Consider the following 16,693-nt stretch of genomic DNA (forward strand, 5'->3'; position numbering starts at 1 on the left):
CATTATTTTCCTCAAGTCATTTGTCAAAGTATAATGTCAACTGCACCGAATCATAAACTTGGTTGTAGTACCTTACAAGACAAAATGATATGATATTTGTGAAGGAAGCATGTTTGGATGAACATGCTTAAATCTTGCTCTTTGGTAAGCTTATTGCAACTGCGTGCTCTGCTCTTGCTACCTTAAAAGATCCCAACTGCAGGCACTATTCTCTCAGATGTAGTGCTGCAGGAACAGAAGTTGAGCAATAAAAAAAGCCTCAGCTGTATATCTTACGTAATTATTGGTTTTTCACTCTACAAGAAGCCAAATCAACTTAGCTTGAAAATGGGATGTCATTTGGTGTCCTTATCTACATGAAATGCAACTAAATTGCAGATAAACTCGCTAATTTTCCGAGCTCATATGGATCTGCATAGTAATACAACTTAATTCTATTTGATAAAGACAAGCCTGAAGCTGATGGAAGTGTTCGAAGGCTTGTGTTGTCTTGTTCAGCTATATCATCCGCGAAGGCAGTGACATCTCCAAGTAGTTTGAAAACGATGACTTGAGCCTGTAACGGGCGTGGAAAATCAAAGTAAAGAGCTGTGCCAGATTTAACTTCCGGAAGGCGATATTCCCCCACCACAACAGACTTTCTTGATTCCTGCAGAAAGTGCTAGAGTTTTAGTTTTGACACCTAACAAGTTGTAAAAGATTCTCTATACATCATTCTTGATGTTTTCAACTTCTAGAGAAACACATTGTCAGAATACCAACATATAATAATATTAAGAAAAAGCTATTTTATATTGTACCAGAAATTTCATAGATTTTTCAAGTAGGTGGGCTGAAAATGAAATCCGAACAAAAGTTGTATACTGCATAAGGATGTGGTGATCATCACATCAACCATCATTTAAGTATGTAATCTGATTCCTAGCTGCAGACAAGTCTTGAAGAACCCTGATCCTTCAGGATGCCTGACAGATTCATTGCTTAAGGCTTCATGGGACGGACAGTGGCAATTTGGCACATATTGAGGTTTATCATACAATTCTAATTCCAAATTATTTTGAATCTGCTTTGCAATTCTGAAATAGTCATAACATCATAAGAATTTTGTTTTCTGGGCTATAGAAATTAAATGAAGAAATGAGCTGCTTTTCAAACTCTGGGGAAGATAGACTCGACAGGTTATAATTATGAGATTTGGAATGTCTACCAGATTTCTTTCGTTTCTTGCCTTTCCATCGAATTTAATATCTTGCTCTATAGATACTTATGTTATGACTCTAACTGAAGCAATCATCTGAATTTCTCATATCACTACCGTTATGACTGACTTGAACTATACTGACTGTTATTGCAGTTGGTCTTGACATCAACATCCTGGTCCAAAGCCTTCCCACCAATCTAGAACCATAAACAATGGTAACACTTGGTAGCTGTATCTATCTTGTTCAAAGAGACAATAAACAAGAGAGTACTAATCATGCTTGCTATACACCGAATAGAAGGCCAAGTAAATTCAATTTAGCAACCAAAGACAAGAAAACAGATAACAGAGGCAGTCTTCATTGGTAAACTATATCAGAGAGAGTTAAAATAGCTGACAACTTAAGAAAACACCAGAAACAAGAACTTAGCTACAAAATTTGACAAAAAGTGCTTACTACAAGATACAGTGATTACCTGAACAACAGACACCTGGATGTATAGTACTGCTGGCAGTATGTACCTGTCCTCCATAAAAGTTGAGCAATCCCAAATATCCAACTTAGGAAAAGGTGAATGGGTGGTTCGTGGTCTTATGACATTGAAAGCATCAATCCGGAAACCAGCTAATACAGGGACACTTGGTGACAGAAATTGCTCAAGCGCAAGGTCATTATCTTTTAACCTTTCAGCTTCAATAGGCACCTACAGAGATAAAAGGAGCTATAATCAGCAATGTATTTAGCAATTGTGGAGCTATGAAGTACTAATCTACTTTTATCAGTCAAAAAAGGAACAAGGAGCATACTCTAAACCGACTCAGTTGTGGAGATCTCTCTAAGAAACTTCTAATTTTCATCATCTCAGGGACCTGTAAAGATGCATCCTGATCCACCTCCTTTTTCAAAGACTTTCCAAAGACTATAAGCCGCTTTGCATGTATGCATCGATTATTATTGACAATACCATCAGAAGCTGGGAGTTTCGGCTTGTAAGTGAAATTTTCATCAAACGAAAAAAGATTGTACTCTTCTTCAGTGTTAACAGAGCTGGACTCACTTTGTGGGAGAGTCAATTTGATCCAGACAATACGGCACCGAACAGGATTGCGAAACTCAAATTTCACATGTCTTGGGATCTCGTTCTCACTACTAAGCTTTTCAGGACCATAAAGTTGTGGAGATGATGATATTAGTGATTTTAGATCCCATATTCCCATTGAAGAGCGCTTATCTGTGTGTATTGTATTGCTTGCCCAAATCTGAACCTGGAGGTTCACCGAACTTGTTAGTGAAATATTTAACAAAAAGAAGGTAAATATGCAAGGACGAATAAAATATGAAACAGCAATTTCTTCAAGAAAAAAGAACAAAATATATATAAAAAAGAGAATGGGTGAACTGCACAGGACTGCTTCGAGACGTGGTTCGAGCCATACTTCAATACTGCACAAAACAAGATCCATATAGTAGTAAAAAGTAAAAACAAATCAATTTTCATGAACTCAAGCATAGTCTTGTCTTTAATTGACTAAATGACCAATACAACCACTATTGACATATGCAAACACTTAAAAATATATTAAATACCTCATTTCCTATAATGGTAGTTATCATTTGAATTCTTTTCTAATTTATCACTCTAATATGTGACTTTTATTATCACCAGAAAAGCAAGATTTCACATTACAGTCATCTTTATCTCTAAGAACAATAAAGATAAAACATATTTTAGTAAATGATTACAAACTGTAATTAAGAAAAAGGGTCATCATAATAGATACCAAACTGTGATACTTGACTCAAGAAGCATAATATTTTATAATTACCAGTTTTGTAGAAATGAAAACCTAAAGCAAAAAAAGAAAGATAAAACTCATTAAAGTCTAAAAAGGTTAGTTACTCTCCCTCTGAAGCTTCTTTTACAAGGATGTTCAAAAACCATACTCAAAGTTACATCATGGTACCAGTCAAACATGGTATTGTACTTTAATTTAGTAGCTAACAGTCATATCTTGTCCTTTTTACATATAAAATTAACCATAAACAAGAAGAATTTTTGTGTGACATATACTTACAATTCCTAACAATGATTTTACATGAGAACAGGACAAAAATTGCCCAAGTGGTGGCAAAATCTTTTCACCTAACCAGAAATAGTTATTTGCAAATGAATTTCTACAGAAGAGCATAACATGTATAATAGATCAGAACACCAAAAATAGTTCATTTATCATCTTCTTACAATATTCTGCCTAATATTAACCATCAAGTTACCATATTTCCACATGGAAATTGCCAAAATATATGCAATTTGCAATCTGTCAATAACCCTATTAGCTTCTCACACCACTTCTACATGTTTCTCCCTGACCACACACATCATCCTCTCAGTTAATGTAATAGAATAATGGATATTTGTCGTGTCCATAGACTAACAGATGAGGAAGTTGATGGTGCTCTTTCTAGTCTTAACCATTGGTCTATACAAGTTGATGTTTTACAGTTCAACCAAACAAAGTTTAGCTTCTGATGGACATTTTTGTAGTGTAACATAGAATAAAATACTAGGTTTATTTAAAAATAAGTTCAAATGGTTAAAAAACACTAATTCAATTTTTTTGAGACTCTTGTGATTAAATAACTTAGGATTTAAGAAACCTGAAGCAGTGAATCAGTGTGTTCCAAATAGTGGCAATTGCATTTTATTGGAATCCCATTCAAATCAATCCATGCCAAGTGTTTAATTGATATGAAATATACTATGCTGTAAACATTATGTAATGATGTTAGGAGGTATCAGGTAAGTCATAAGCAAAAATACCAGGGAATATACCCATAAATGTCATCCAGATATGGTAAATAGTTCTAAAAGGTCTTGTAAGCAAAAGAAAAGCAGTTAGATCTTACTGTAGGATAGTCAGATGTTGTGTAACCACAAGAGCTAATAACCAAGGCAACCCCTGAAATATCTGATAGACTTCCAAGAACAACTGAAAATTCAACAGTGGACATACTCGGGGGTGCTCTCCAATAACCATGATGTTCACCCATGCCAAGCGGCGCAAGTAATGATAACAATGGCTCAGATCCCTCAGCTGTTTCCACCTACAAAACACATGCTGATCAATTACATGTAACTACTTCAAAAGTAACAACTATAAGTCAAGATGAGACTTCCAGAGTTCTCTTCAGAAAACACACAACCTAAGATAGACAATGAGGGCAGAAATGCATATGTAAAAGTAATCAGGTAGCAAATCATTTGTTTAGCATCATGCACAAAGTGAGTATAATAAGATGAATAGCAGTCTCTAGCTGACACTGTTTTAACCTTATATTTCTTGTCTATACTAATCCAATTTGAAGAAAAATATAGCTGACTGAAGTATTATCTTTTGTTAAAGAACTAATGAAATTTATTTCAATAGTTGAAAGTAGAAATCTTGGAATTTCAAAAATTCTTAACAAGTGAAATAGGAAATAGCAAGATAGCAAGATTGAAATAGATTCTGTGGCATTCATGAGATGTTCTACGTTTCGAAGGATATTAAAGAAAAACAACAGACATGCAATTTTTTAGCCAAAAGGCAGGTTGGCTGACAGCTACTTTAATTGAAAAAAGTCATGGAGGTTCATCTACATGAAGTATTGTCTAAGACCCAGACTTCCTGCAGCCAAAGCTACAAATTACTGGTTATCTGAATAAATGGGCAGAATAATACTAGTCCAAACCTAACTGATCAACCTCAACCAGTTCTTGTTGATCTCTTACCGATATTTAAAACTTCAAATTAGTGATCCAAACTTATTGATAGGGTCCAAACTCAACTGCATATCATTCAGCAAACTTGAGACAAGGCCCAGGCCTACAGACCTGGAAGTAATACTCCTTCAGGAAACTATAGATGTCACTAGGATGATAATCATCCCATTATCTTAGCAATTAGCATGATTGAAATAGGGCCAATCTAGCTCTTTGTTATTGCAGACATCTCAGACTTTTAGTGGAACCTATACTATAATCATTTCCATCTTATGTATTAGAGAAGTCCATGAACCTTGTTCATTTTTAAGGAACCTTGGTTCTGTGACTTCTTAACTTTCCTTTTTATTTCATTTTTGTATTGTCATTTGTTTTCATGGTTCTGACTTTCATTTTTTTCAATTTACTTCACATATTACTCTTTGGCCCTTTTCTGGTTTCCTGTTCATTCTCACTTTTCAATTCTTCATTGTTTTGCTTCTTCCCACTTTACATGCCTTCTTTTCTTTTTATTCACATTTATAATTCTTTTATGCTTTCCTCCATTTATGTTTCCCTTCAATGTTCATTGTTTTGACTTTCATTTTGTTAATCTGTTCCACATATTACTCGTTGGTGCTTTTCTGGTTTCCTGTTCATTTTCTCAATTTTCTTTCTAACTTTTTCCCTCTTCATTCATTATCACTTTTCAATTCTTCAGTTTTTTTGCTTCTTCCCAGTTTTCCTGCCATCTTTTCTTTTCCTTAACACTTTTAGTTCCATGCTATTTTTTCCTATTATTTATGTTTCCGCACTGTGTTGGAGGTGTTTCGCACTGTAATTATGTGGTTAATCTAATCAGAAGGATATAAGCCTTTTGAGATAGGGATCTAATGAAGAAATGACTCCATCAATTAAGACTTGACTCGATAAAAGCATGTCAATTTGGAACAGGGATTGACTCAATGAGAGTATTTAACAATTTATTTTTGAAGAATGGTCAAAAGAAAATTTCTCCTCTCAAACTTGAGCTCATGTAGAAATTTGCAAAGCTCCTCTTTCAAGTGGAATTAACCCTATAAATCATATTAATATCCAAGAATTAAGTCCCATGATACACAGTCCAATATGGCCATTACTAATCTGTCCAAGCGAGGACTAGGACAGAAATCACCTTAAATCAGATTATATATCACTAGATTTATTAAACCACAAGTAAATCGAAGCAAAAGGGTTGAAATTTATTATGATATCAATCAATTAGTTAGCTTTCAAACAAGTCACGATGTCCATAGTCAAGTTGTCCAAAGTTGTGTTTACCCTCACATGACCACATAAAAAATCACTTGTCATGGTAGCTATTCAAGGGCCTCAAATACATTAATACTAGAGTAGATGAGTAGGAGAACAAGAGAAAGATGAATAGGAGAACAAGAAGCATGTCTCCCCTCTCCCTTTCTCCTTTGTGTACCACATTGGTTTAGATTGTGACCTGCATAAGGCCCATTACTGAATTAAAATCCTTACTCAGATTGATATTTATATAGGTGGAAAGTGGGATCCAACAAGAGGCCAAGTCATCTATGCAAACTGGTGAGAGAACAAAAGTATGATTAAGAAAAGGACTGTATACAAGAAAGAAGAGAATCGACTCAAAAGGGTGGAAGGCTCACTTTTCCCTTATCCATCCATTTCTAGGTAGGGGTCTTCAAATCAAGGTTTGCAATTTCATGTACCAGCACTGTCTGGGTCAGGACTCGGACCAATATTGCATTATACGGGTGCATCCACACTCGGCATGTCAGTACATATCAAGTTTCAAAAAAAATCTAAAAAAGTTGCAAAAAAATTCAAAAAAAGAAACTGTATGACATAGAGCCTGCTCAAAAAAATCTAAAAGGGGTTTAAAAAAGAAAACAAGAGAATATGTGCCGTACAGTCTTGTGTACCAAATGCAACTGATCCTATGTGAATGGTACCGACCCTGTACTAGGTGCACCAAGTGGTAAGGCCCTGAACCACCTGGTACAGATCTGGTACAAGCATCCCATCATACCTGATCCGGCTACTGATAACCGTTGAACCAGTAAATATCACCCATACCTACCACCTGTATCAAATCAGACGGCGCAGTATTACAGATTTTGTTCCAGTTCTAAGAGATATATTCATAATCAATATACATACATATGCAAGGAGCTTACCCATTTGCAAGGGCTAAATCGATCCATTAGATCTCTTTATATACCTAGGTCCCTACATTCATAAGTCTCTCAGGATGTGGGAGAATAGAAGAAAGCTTCTTTCACTATCTATAATAGCCAATAAATATACAAATATGTCTTGTTTAGAGCCACATGATTGCCTGATAAGAACCCTAAGGTTTTATCGTAAAAGAAATGGAAGAAATTGAAGAAAATGGGATGATCACTTCGAAGGGATCGGCCTCCTTGATCACTTCGAGGAGATCGGCCTCCTTTTCTTCCATTTCTTTTACAATAAAACCTTGGGGTTCTTATCATTTGGTATCAAAGCATTTTACGGTAAGACTTTAGGATCTTAGCATTTGGTATCAGAACAACGATCCTCTGTGTTCTCGTTGTAGTTATCATCATCTCAAAAAAAAAAAACAAAAACAGAAAGAAGGAGAAGGTCGGCAGCGACGCACGCAATCGAGAACCCCTGCTCCAGCCACCGACCACCACTGCCTTCTCAACCGAGAAGGAAACTCTGCTTCCCAACCGCTCGATCACCGCCTCCCAACCGCAACCCTAGCCGTGCCCCCCCCCGGGTCGCAGCCACAGCCGCCGGTTGCCGCAGCCTTCGTTGCAACGGTTGCAAAAACAGAGCTTCCTCTGTTGCTGCAGCCCCCGTCGATCCCTGCCGCGACCCTTGCTGCCTCCTAAGGTTTGGTCCACAAAGGGATCGCTGCCTTCCATCCACACCGTCGCAACCACCACAGTGGCGAGCCCTTAGTGGCGCTACCCCCAGTTGCACCACCATCGCTGCCTCCCCTTGGGTTGCAGCTGCAGTCGCTCGACCATCCCTCCTCGCAACGATCAAAACAAGGCAACCACGACCGCCGCAACCACCACTGTTTCCTCAACCGCACGCGATCCCTCGGCGTCACCAATGCCTCCTTCCGCAATGACAAAAACAGGGCAACTCACTGGTTGCCCTTGTTCCCAACTGTGACACCGTTGACTCCTCCTTCTCCACCGCCGCGGCTACTTCTCGACCACTCGACCACCGCTGTTGCTGCTCCCCAACCGGCAACCTCCCCTCCTCATTGTGTCGTAACCGCCACAACCACATCTTCTTCCCTCTGAAACCTATCTGGTCAACCTCCCCCCCCACCCCCCGGGTCGCAGCCGCAACCGCAGCCGCCGATTGCCCCCCTCCTCACGACGACCGAAACGGGGCAATTCACCGCTGCTGCGCTTGTTTCCAGCCGCGCCTCCTCTAGCACTTCTCTTCCCCTCGAGCGTCGTCGCCGCCCAGCCGACCCACCACCGCTGCTAGCCACCGTGCGACGACCGCCGCTCCCCCTTGCTCTACATCCTTTGTAACTGAAACAGAGCAAGCACGGGCAACACACCTTGCTGCCCTTGTTTCCAACCGTGACACAGTCGCGGGTCCCCTTGCTGCTGCAAACGCCGGCTGCCTCCACCGTCGCTGCTACTACCCAGCCGGTGACGACGCCGCTCGCTGCCCAACCGTGATCCTCGTAGCCTCCCCCTTGTTCTGGTGACAGAAACAGGGCAAATCACCGATTGCCCTTGTTCCCACAGTGCCACCGTTGATTCCTATTCTCCACTGCAACCTCAACCCCGGCCACTTCAACGCTGCCTCTCCCTTGCTCTGCCTCCGCTGCCGCAGCCAACGGTTGCCATCATTGCAGCCTCAACCTGACTAATTGGCGATTGCTCCCCTGAGTCACAACAGTTGCAGCCATCGCCTTCCAGCCCCCGACACTCTCATCTCACGCAGCGACTGAAACACAGGGCAGCACCTCTTCCTCCTCGCAGCGACCGTAGCACTGCCCTTGGTGTCCGTTTCCTTGGCAGCTTCGCAGCCACAGTGCGGATGCCCTTGACTAGACATCAGAAACAAGAACTGGGGATTACCGACTTGCAATCGTACGCAATGGATGTCGATAACTCAGTGAAAGCACAAATGGAAGCGTTGGAAATCGGAATTGAGAATCGGCTACAAGAAACCCTTCATGATTTCAAAAAGAACTTGTTGGAGCACTTTAGCGGGTTTCAACAAGATGAGAGTTCAAGTTCTATGTTGCACAGATCTGAAAATACAGGAAAAGGGCCCCAAGATTGTGACACAAACTACTCACATATGAAGGTGGAATTTCCGAGTTGAGAAGATGGGGATCCGACTAGTTGGATCTCTAAGGCGGAAAATTTTTTTTCTTTTTCACAGAACCCCAGAAGAATCTAAGATAGAAGTGGCCTCAATCCAGCTCGATGGAGATGCAATCCAATAGTACGATTGGTATGAAACTTTCCACGGAGTTCCTTCGTGGGAGCAGTTCAAAAGAGGGCTTCTTGTTCGCTTTGGCCCATCCGAATATGAGAATGTTGATTGCTAACTTGTCAAAATTCGTCAAACTTCTACAATGCTAGAATATCATAGTAGGTTTGAAAGATTGTCAAATCAAGCTAGAGATTGGTGGGAACGACAACTTCTAGGTACATTTATTGAAGGACTTAATCCAGATATCCGGTGTGAAGTTAAGGCTCGTCGACCCAGCACTATGATAGCTGCGATCTCATTCGCACATCTACACGAGAAAAAAATTAGCAAGGAAAGATTAGCAAGGGGTTTGTACTATAATGAAAAGTAGAGTATCGAGAATCGATGTAAACAAGGGTAACTTCTGATGATAGAACCAATTGGAGAGGAACCGGAAGCTAAGAATGTGGACTCTGATCATGAAGGTATAGATTATAATGAAGATGTTGGACCTACCATACATACGATGCATACATTAACCAACTACTCTAACCCGCAAACTATAAAAGTTGGCGGAACTCTGGAACATCAACATGTTATAGTTCTGATTGATAGTGGTAGCACAGGAAAGTTGCAGCCCGATTAGCTTACTACATTGAAGGCTGTGACATATTCGAAGTAAAGATCGCTGATGGACGGATTTTAACTTGTGATAGCAAATGTTCAAAGATAAAATTGATTATACAAGGCCAGGAGTTTCTTGCAACGATTACTACACTGAAAGACCGACTTGTTGCTTACACTATCAAAAAATGGAGACCATACTTACTTGATCAATAGATCGTGATGCGTTGCAGATAGCCTATGATTGAAGTGCTGAAAGAGAAGCTCCCCGAGTTTGATGCTACTCAGCCTTGAGGACAGGGCTGATTTGAAGAGGGAGGAATTGTTAGGACCCTTTTTCTGAGCTTTTGAATAATGTTTATTGAGTCAGTTTAATTCAGTTGTTTATTGAGTCTGTTTAGTTCGGTTAGAGTCGGGTAGAAGTTTATTTAATATTTAATTATTATTAAGAGTCCAAGTCCTAATGGACTCTAGGTGGAACTCTATAAATAGTGATGTAACCATTTCTTTAAATCAATCAACGAATCAAGCAATCAATAAATGAAATATTATTTCATTATTATGACAAACCCTAGGAGGCTGATCCCCTCGAAGCGATCAAGAAGGCCGATCCCCTCGAAGTGATCAAAGAGGCCGATCCCCTCGAAGTCTTTTCTTCCATTTCTTCCGTTTCTTTTACGATAAAACCTTAGGGTTCTATCATTTGGTATCAGAGCATTTTACAATAAGACTTTAGGGTCTTAGCATTGCCCTTGCCAACAAAGGCAAGTGATCATACAAGACAGAGATGGTCATTGACTTCAGAAAAATCAAGTGGCCTTTTCAGTTGAGCTTTACTGGCAATCTCTTCAATGCCATCAGATAAAAGAGGACACATTCAGACCATGATAATATTTGACTATTTTACCTTTAATTCAACAAGTATATCTTTGATCCTTACTGGCAAGCTTAAATATGATAAGGAAGCAATCATTTAAGTTAGAAGCCTCAGTTGAGCATGTTAGAGGCATGTAATCCTTCAAATATTACTAATACATGTTACTCCAAGGCCAACAAACATGTAACACGTAAGTCAAAACAGCATAACTAGAACAAGACTGAAGTTTATGGTGTATGTTATGAAATACCCCTTTCGCATGGTTTTACTGCTAAAAATTCATGAAAGAAGTAATTCTAGAATGATATAATATTCTAGAATTACTTCCGCATTGTTTTACATCCCCAAGATTTACTTCTTTCACTTTTCTTTCAAGATTATAACACCCAAGGACCCAAATTACCTTCAGAAACCATTTACATCTCATATTTAAGTGAAACATATTTGAAACATCTTCTCCCATATAACTTGAAAATTAAATTTTAAACATGAAAGAGACAGACTTCAAGATACCTGATGCAATAGGCTTGCATAAGGAAATTCAGCAAGGGACTCTGCTCCATTCAGTAGTGCCCTTAACTGTCTCTTGCCAGTTTCTATGCTTTGCCACGAATTATATAGACTATCTAACACTGGTCCAACAACTTGACCCAAGGCCCAATGAGCAGCATTGTGTGTACGAGCTCTTCTCCGCAAGGTACATAAAACCCTAATGTAGTCCACACTTAATGCTTGAAGAATATCTTCACTACAACAATTTTTACAGATAACTCCATCATCAAGAGCTGAATGGCTTCTGTAGGAACCTTCATTTTGCCCACCATGATTAGATCCAGTCTGACTTGATAAACCATTGTAGATTTTCACCTCTTTGAAATCATTATCAAGCAGGAAGTTTGCTCCCTTCCCAACACAACAAATTTTGCAAGCCTTTCTTTGACATATAGTGCATTCCAGAAGCAATGGTAACATGCCACTAGATGAAACATCGGAAAAGGTTCCTGTAGGAGTCATTTCAGCACGGACTTCACAAGCAGCTCCACAGCATGTTTCACCAAATTCATTAATATTCCAGAAATCTATATCATCATCAACTTGTTCAAGCCCAATGGAAGCATTAACCTTATCTTCATATGCAGTTTGGGCCAGCAAAGCTAGTTTATCTGCATAACTACTTACGCTTACCAGGTCATAGTAATCAAGTAAGCGATTTGGATCTATTGCTGCAGGATCAATGCTGACAGATAATAAAGCTCTGTCTCTCTCAGCTGCAGAAATATTTAAACGAAGGCGTTCTATTTCAAGCTTCAACGATTGCATAAAGTCAAAATTTCCACCCTGAAAATAGTGTAATATAAGTGTTAATATGTAATTGGAGTATTGGACTATGGAGAAACTATTCCAGATACATGACTTTAACAAAGCAATGATTGCAGAAAAATTATGACATGGTGAAAGTTCCAAGTAAGAACTACCAAGTATGCTCAGCAGTCAGCACAGCTTCATTTTTTCTAGAACCTATAGAATGACAACTTAAACAGAAAGCCAGGTATGCTATTTAAACAGGAACAATAAAAAATTTTTAAAGAGAAACAAAACAATCGAATATAAGCATTTTTTATTTCCAGTAGTGTAATCTTTCAACTTACTATGTATTAACAAGAATGGCTAAGCAAAGTGGTAGACAGAAAAAGAAAAAATATAAAAATAAATCTGACCAAGCTGAGTAGAAGTCAAAAGACAAGTCGGCAAAACTATGTTCCTTCTGATCAACCCCTTTGTTTAAAATAAGAGGGATGATGGTCACTTGTTCATAAACAAATACACAGAATGTCCATTTCTAATGATATAAACATTTGAAGCTTTCTTCTTACAGATTTTCCCTTGATCATCAGAGACAAAAAAAACTGTCCTATATAAATAACTATAAATAACTTTTTCTCCTATATAAATATTCCATTATTCTCCACAAAATTTATCACCTTTAAAAGCCTCAACAACCACATACAAAGCAAAGTAAAATAAATAGGTCTCCTTTGAAACCCAGTACACCAATTCCAGGTACTATCCTTCTGTGATCTCTGATCTCATCCTGCAAATCAGGGGATGCTGAATGCCACAATTCAAATCAGCCAGAAAGCAGAAGAAAGGCATACAATATAGCAGAATGGAAAGTGCATGTTTACTAACTTGAACAGAAAATTGATCTTTTCCAAGACCACGAAAGTCCATCAAGTTCTTAATAGAGAACGTTGTTGGCCTAGGTTACTCAAGTTCTTAGTAGAGAGAGTTAAAAATTGTGAAACAGGCAAAGAACATAGAGACCTTCTGCCTCTTGCTTAGTTACTCATGATGTAAATGAACCAGCAATTTTATCAATTTTATATTTATAAACCAGTTAAGTTAAAAAGAGCATGATTACATTTAGTGTGTATCCCCCTTAAACATCATCTGCACTATCTATGAACATGCTGCTGATTTCATTCTAAAAAGAATGTCAAAGACATAAAGTCACAGTAATTAAAAAAGAGAGAGAAAGAAAACAAATATATAAGAGTTACTTTTGAGTTTGGCTCAAAGTACACATTGAGATTATTAAAGCAAAATTCAGAAAAAAAAAGAAAAAGAGAGTTAACTTGCTATAATTCATTTAGTTTTAGTAAAAGCTTCGTATGTGCTTTCCTAGGCATCATTGCACAAGCTAGGCATAGGTCACTAACCAAAAGTCTTGCAAACAAATGATGCCCCTTATGTTAATGCCACAAATGACAGTGAAATAATAATAATTGCAAAATAGTTATCACACAAAAGGTTAGCTTGCTACCTTACCTTGTTAGAACCAAAAAGGGATGTGGAGATATCAATGTAATGTTTAACACCACCAAATTCTTTGACTGGTTCATTTTTGGACTCACTCTCTGTGTTATCAGGAACTTGAAAAATGTTATCAGCAACAGAACCCCCAAAAAGGTCGAGCGGATCTTGACTGTTAAACTGAGAATTTTCTGTTATACTTGAAATCTCTGATTGAGAAGAAGTAATAAGATCTCCAGTTAGCAGGTCAATAAGATTGTCAGTAGTACTTTGTTGAGCTAGTCGTCCACCGCCATTAGATGAAGATGAACCAGAGATATCGTTTGAATTGCACAAAAAGGGGTTTGTGGTGACATTTACATCAGAGGCTTGTTGAGAAGTGTTACTCTGCCTTGAATTTTCTTGGAGAAGTTTGATATAGTTAGCACCAACGACATTCTCAGTAAATATTCTTGTCCATGGAAGAGAAACGCCAAGCACTTCAATCTGTAAGAGGTCCATGTTTAGTTGCAAAATATTAAGTTGATAAAAAAATAATCGGAGACAACTAGAAGAACATGATTATTGAAATCAGTGGCTCAAAAATGCACAGAACACATATCCTTATACAGCAGTATGTTTAACAACATAGAAGCTTACAAGGAATGAGTAAAATCATAGCAATTTTATTCAAACCTGGATTTTAGTCACTTTTAATATTTCGATAGAAGCTATATGCAAAAACAATGTAAAATTGAACTTTTCAGAAATCATTTTACAAGAAAACATAAAAATCATTCTTATTAAGGACAGCTAGCATTATGGAAGTTGGTCTCTTCGGGTCCTCAATCACTATTTCTAATTAAGAGACCTTGTCTCATCTATTTTCACAACCTTCACTGATCAACACACAAGTTCCGACCTCACAAATAGGGGTGCCCCTTAAACAAACCTGACATGACTCAAGGAGCTATCAGACTATTACAACATCAGAGGAAAACCTAACATGACTTGGTGAGGTATTGCAATGTCAGAGGAAACTTCAGGCGCAAAAGCATTTCACCTAAATAACAAGGTAAAATTATTTGTCAGGGAGACTGCCCAATATTTGCCCAGTTCACACTCATTACAGTCAAAAGCTTTCCTAGAGTTTGAGCAAATCTAGATAACAAGTAATAAGAAAGTGCAGCTCATCAACTACCCAACTTTTTTCAGTTCAATTCCCCCAAATTAAGCAAGCTAGAGTAATTGTGAAATATAATGATAACAACAACATTTCAGTAACAAAATTCTCTTAGGTCAAAAGTAGTTCATTCATCCAACAAAATATTTGGCCATAGCTTTAAAATAACAAAAATGATGGCAGATTTTCTATTTGTCTAAATTAGCCAAAAGCTGCAAGAATTTCAAGTAAAATACACCATCATATTGAAGCATATTATGTACTGGTACAGGAAATTCTGTTTGATGCATAACTTTAAACAGACAATAAAAGCACCAAAAATGAAGAACAAAGACTATTATTGCTCCAACAACAAGTGTCAGATAAATCTTCATTGGTGCACCACTTTCTATCTTAGTTCAAGTCCCTATAAAGACAAAAGGTCCATAATTGCAAGAACTAAAGAAAAATTATACACAAAAAATTTCGTTTTTGCTAACAAGTAGCTCAATTCTACAAATCCAGTATTGATACCTCGCCAAGAGTAACAGGCCTTCCAGGAACAGATGGATAAAAAGTAAGTGCAATAATGCGAGTTAGAAAGTTCAATTCTCCCTCCAATTCTTCATAGTCAAACAACAAAGGCAGGTAGGAACCTTCTTGAGCATGTGAGCTCTTTCCAGTGACAGCTAAATCCTTGGAATCAACTTTTCCAGTCAAAGGGATGGACACGTTTGTCCCATCAGGAGACCTTGGTATACATGCACCCTGCAGGAACAAAAACCAACAATGAATAACATTAAAACAATAATAAAATTACTCAACTTTCATGATAAGGACACAGGAAAAGGAAAAATGATCAAAACATTCCTCAAAGGAACAATAATATCCCAAAGATTAAAGAGAAAATGTAATGTGTCCATCAGTTAGATATTAAAAATATATAAACTGTGGAGTTATGTCTTATGAAAAGATAAAAGTAAACAGGAAAAGTAAACAGAACAAGGGTTAAGTAGTATAAAAACCCAAAACTTTTAACACATTAAAATATTACAAAAATGAAATGACACCATCTTATTGTCTTTGGTGGGTTTTAAACTGATGCTCTACAATCTAGTGGAAGATAAGTATTAAAGAATACGAGGACCAAACTATATATCAACAGTTTAGATTTCACCTTTTCTAGGTTAGATTCTGTAGTAAAAAATCCTATATCCATTCGGTGGGAAAAGAAATAATATAGTTTGATCAAAGTGTAGATTACATGCTTTATAAAAGCAAGGTTTTAAAGATCAGCTTCTATGGCCACAAATGCAGATCGGTCAAAAATCCACACGTTATATACCATATATTGCTGCCCACATAATTGGATTGAATATGATGTATGTGGCTTCATCATATGCATATGCACCCACAAATGTAGATATATACATGCCTAATTATATAGACTTATATTTAGCTAAATTGTACATGCCCAATTATATAAACTTATAAACTCTTACATCTCATATTCGATAGCATTTAAAGCTATTCTTAACTCTTTAAATGAACACACATAGCTTAGAATTCAAATGATCAAAGGAGTCATATGAAATGAAAAAAACAATATAGTGGATAGAAGAGATGAAAGCAAGGAATACAAGAAAGTCTTAAAAAACACATAAAAAATAACTCAAATTTGAATTTCTATATTTTCATGCACAAAATATGATGGATAGTTCCTATTGAATCTCATGTTTTGATGATGAAATCGGTTGATGCTTGAGAAACTAATTTTATATTAAATATATTTATGAGATAAATGATAAAGGAGATACTTCGAT

General features: G+C 37.6%; 1 protein-coding gene across 2 annotated transcripts in view; it reads right to left on the reverse strand.

Annotated features, from left to right (window-relative positions):
* Positions 1-240: 240 nt before the first annotated feature.
* The window catches only part of LOC135620221 (probable phosphoinositide phosphatase SAC9), a 28,960-nt gene continuing 12,507 nt past the window's right edge, over positions 241-16,693 (reverse strand). Inside the window, exons 7-14 of one of the 2 annotated variants that reach the window (XM_065122983.1) lie at positions 15,405-15,638; positions 13,745-14,215; positions 11,429-12,253; positions 4,110-4,307; positions 2,260-2,467; positions 2,009-2,175; positions 1,678-1,905; positions 241-649 (exon numbers count right to left, since the gene is read on the reverse strand). In XM_065122983.1, the coding sequence (XP_064979055.1) occupies positions 368-649; positions 1,678-1,905; positions 2,009-2,175; positions 2,260-2,467; positions 4,110-4,307; positions 11,429-12,253; positions 13,745-14,215; positions 15,405-15,638 (2,613 nt within the window). In that variant the 3' untranslated portion in view covers positions 241-367. Of the gene's footprint in view, positions 650-1,677; positions 1,906-2,008; positions 2,468-4,109; positions 4,308-11,428; positions 12,254-13,744; positions 14,216-15,404; positions 15,639-16,693 lie in introns of both variants that reach the window. The other variant, XM_065122982.1, reaches the window with a different exon arrangement.

This window comes from Musa acuminata, chromosome BXJ2-8, assembly GCF_036884655.1.
Source record: "Musa acuminata AAA Group cultivar baxijiao chromosome BXJ2-8, Cavendish_Baxijiao_AAA, whole genome shotgun sequence".
In the NCBI taxonomy this organism is placed as follows: Eukaryota; Viridiplantae; Streptophyta; class Magnoliopsida; order Zingiberales; family Musaceae; genus Musa; species Musa acuminata.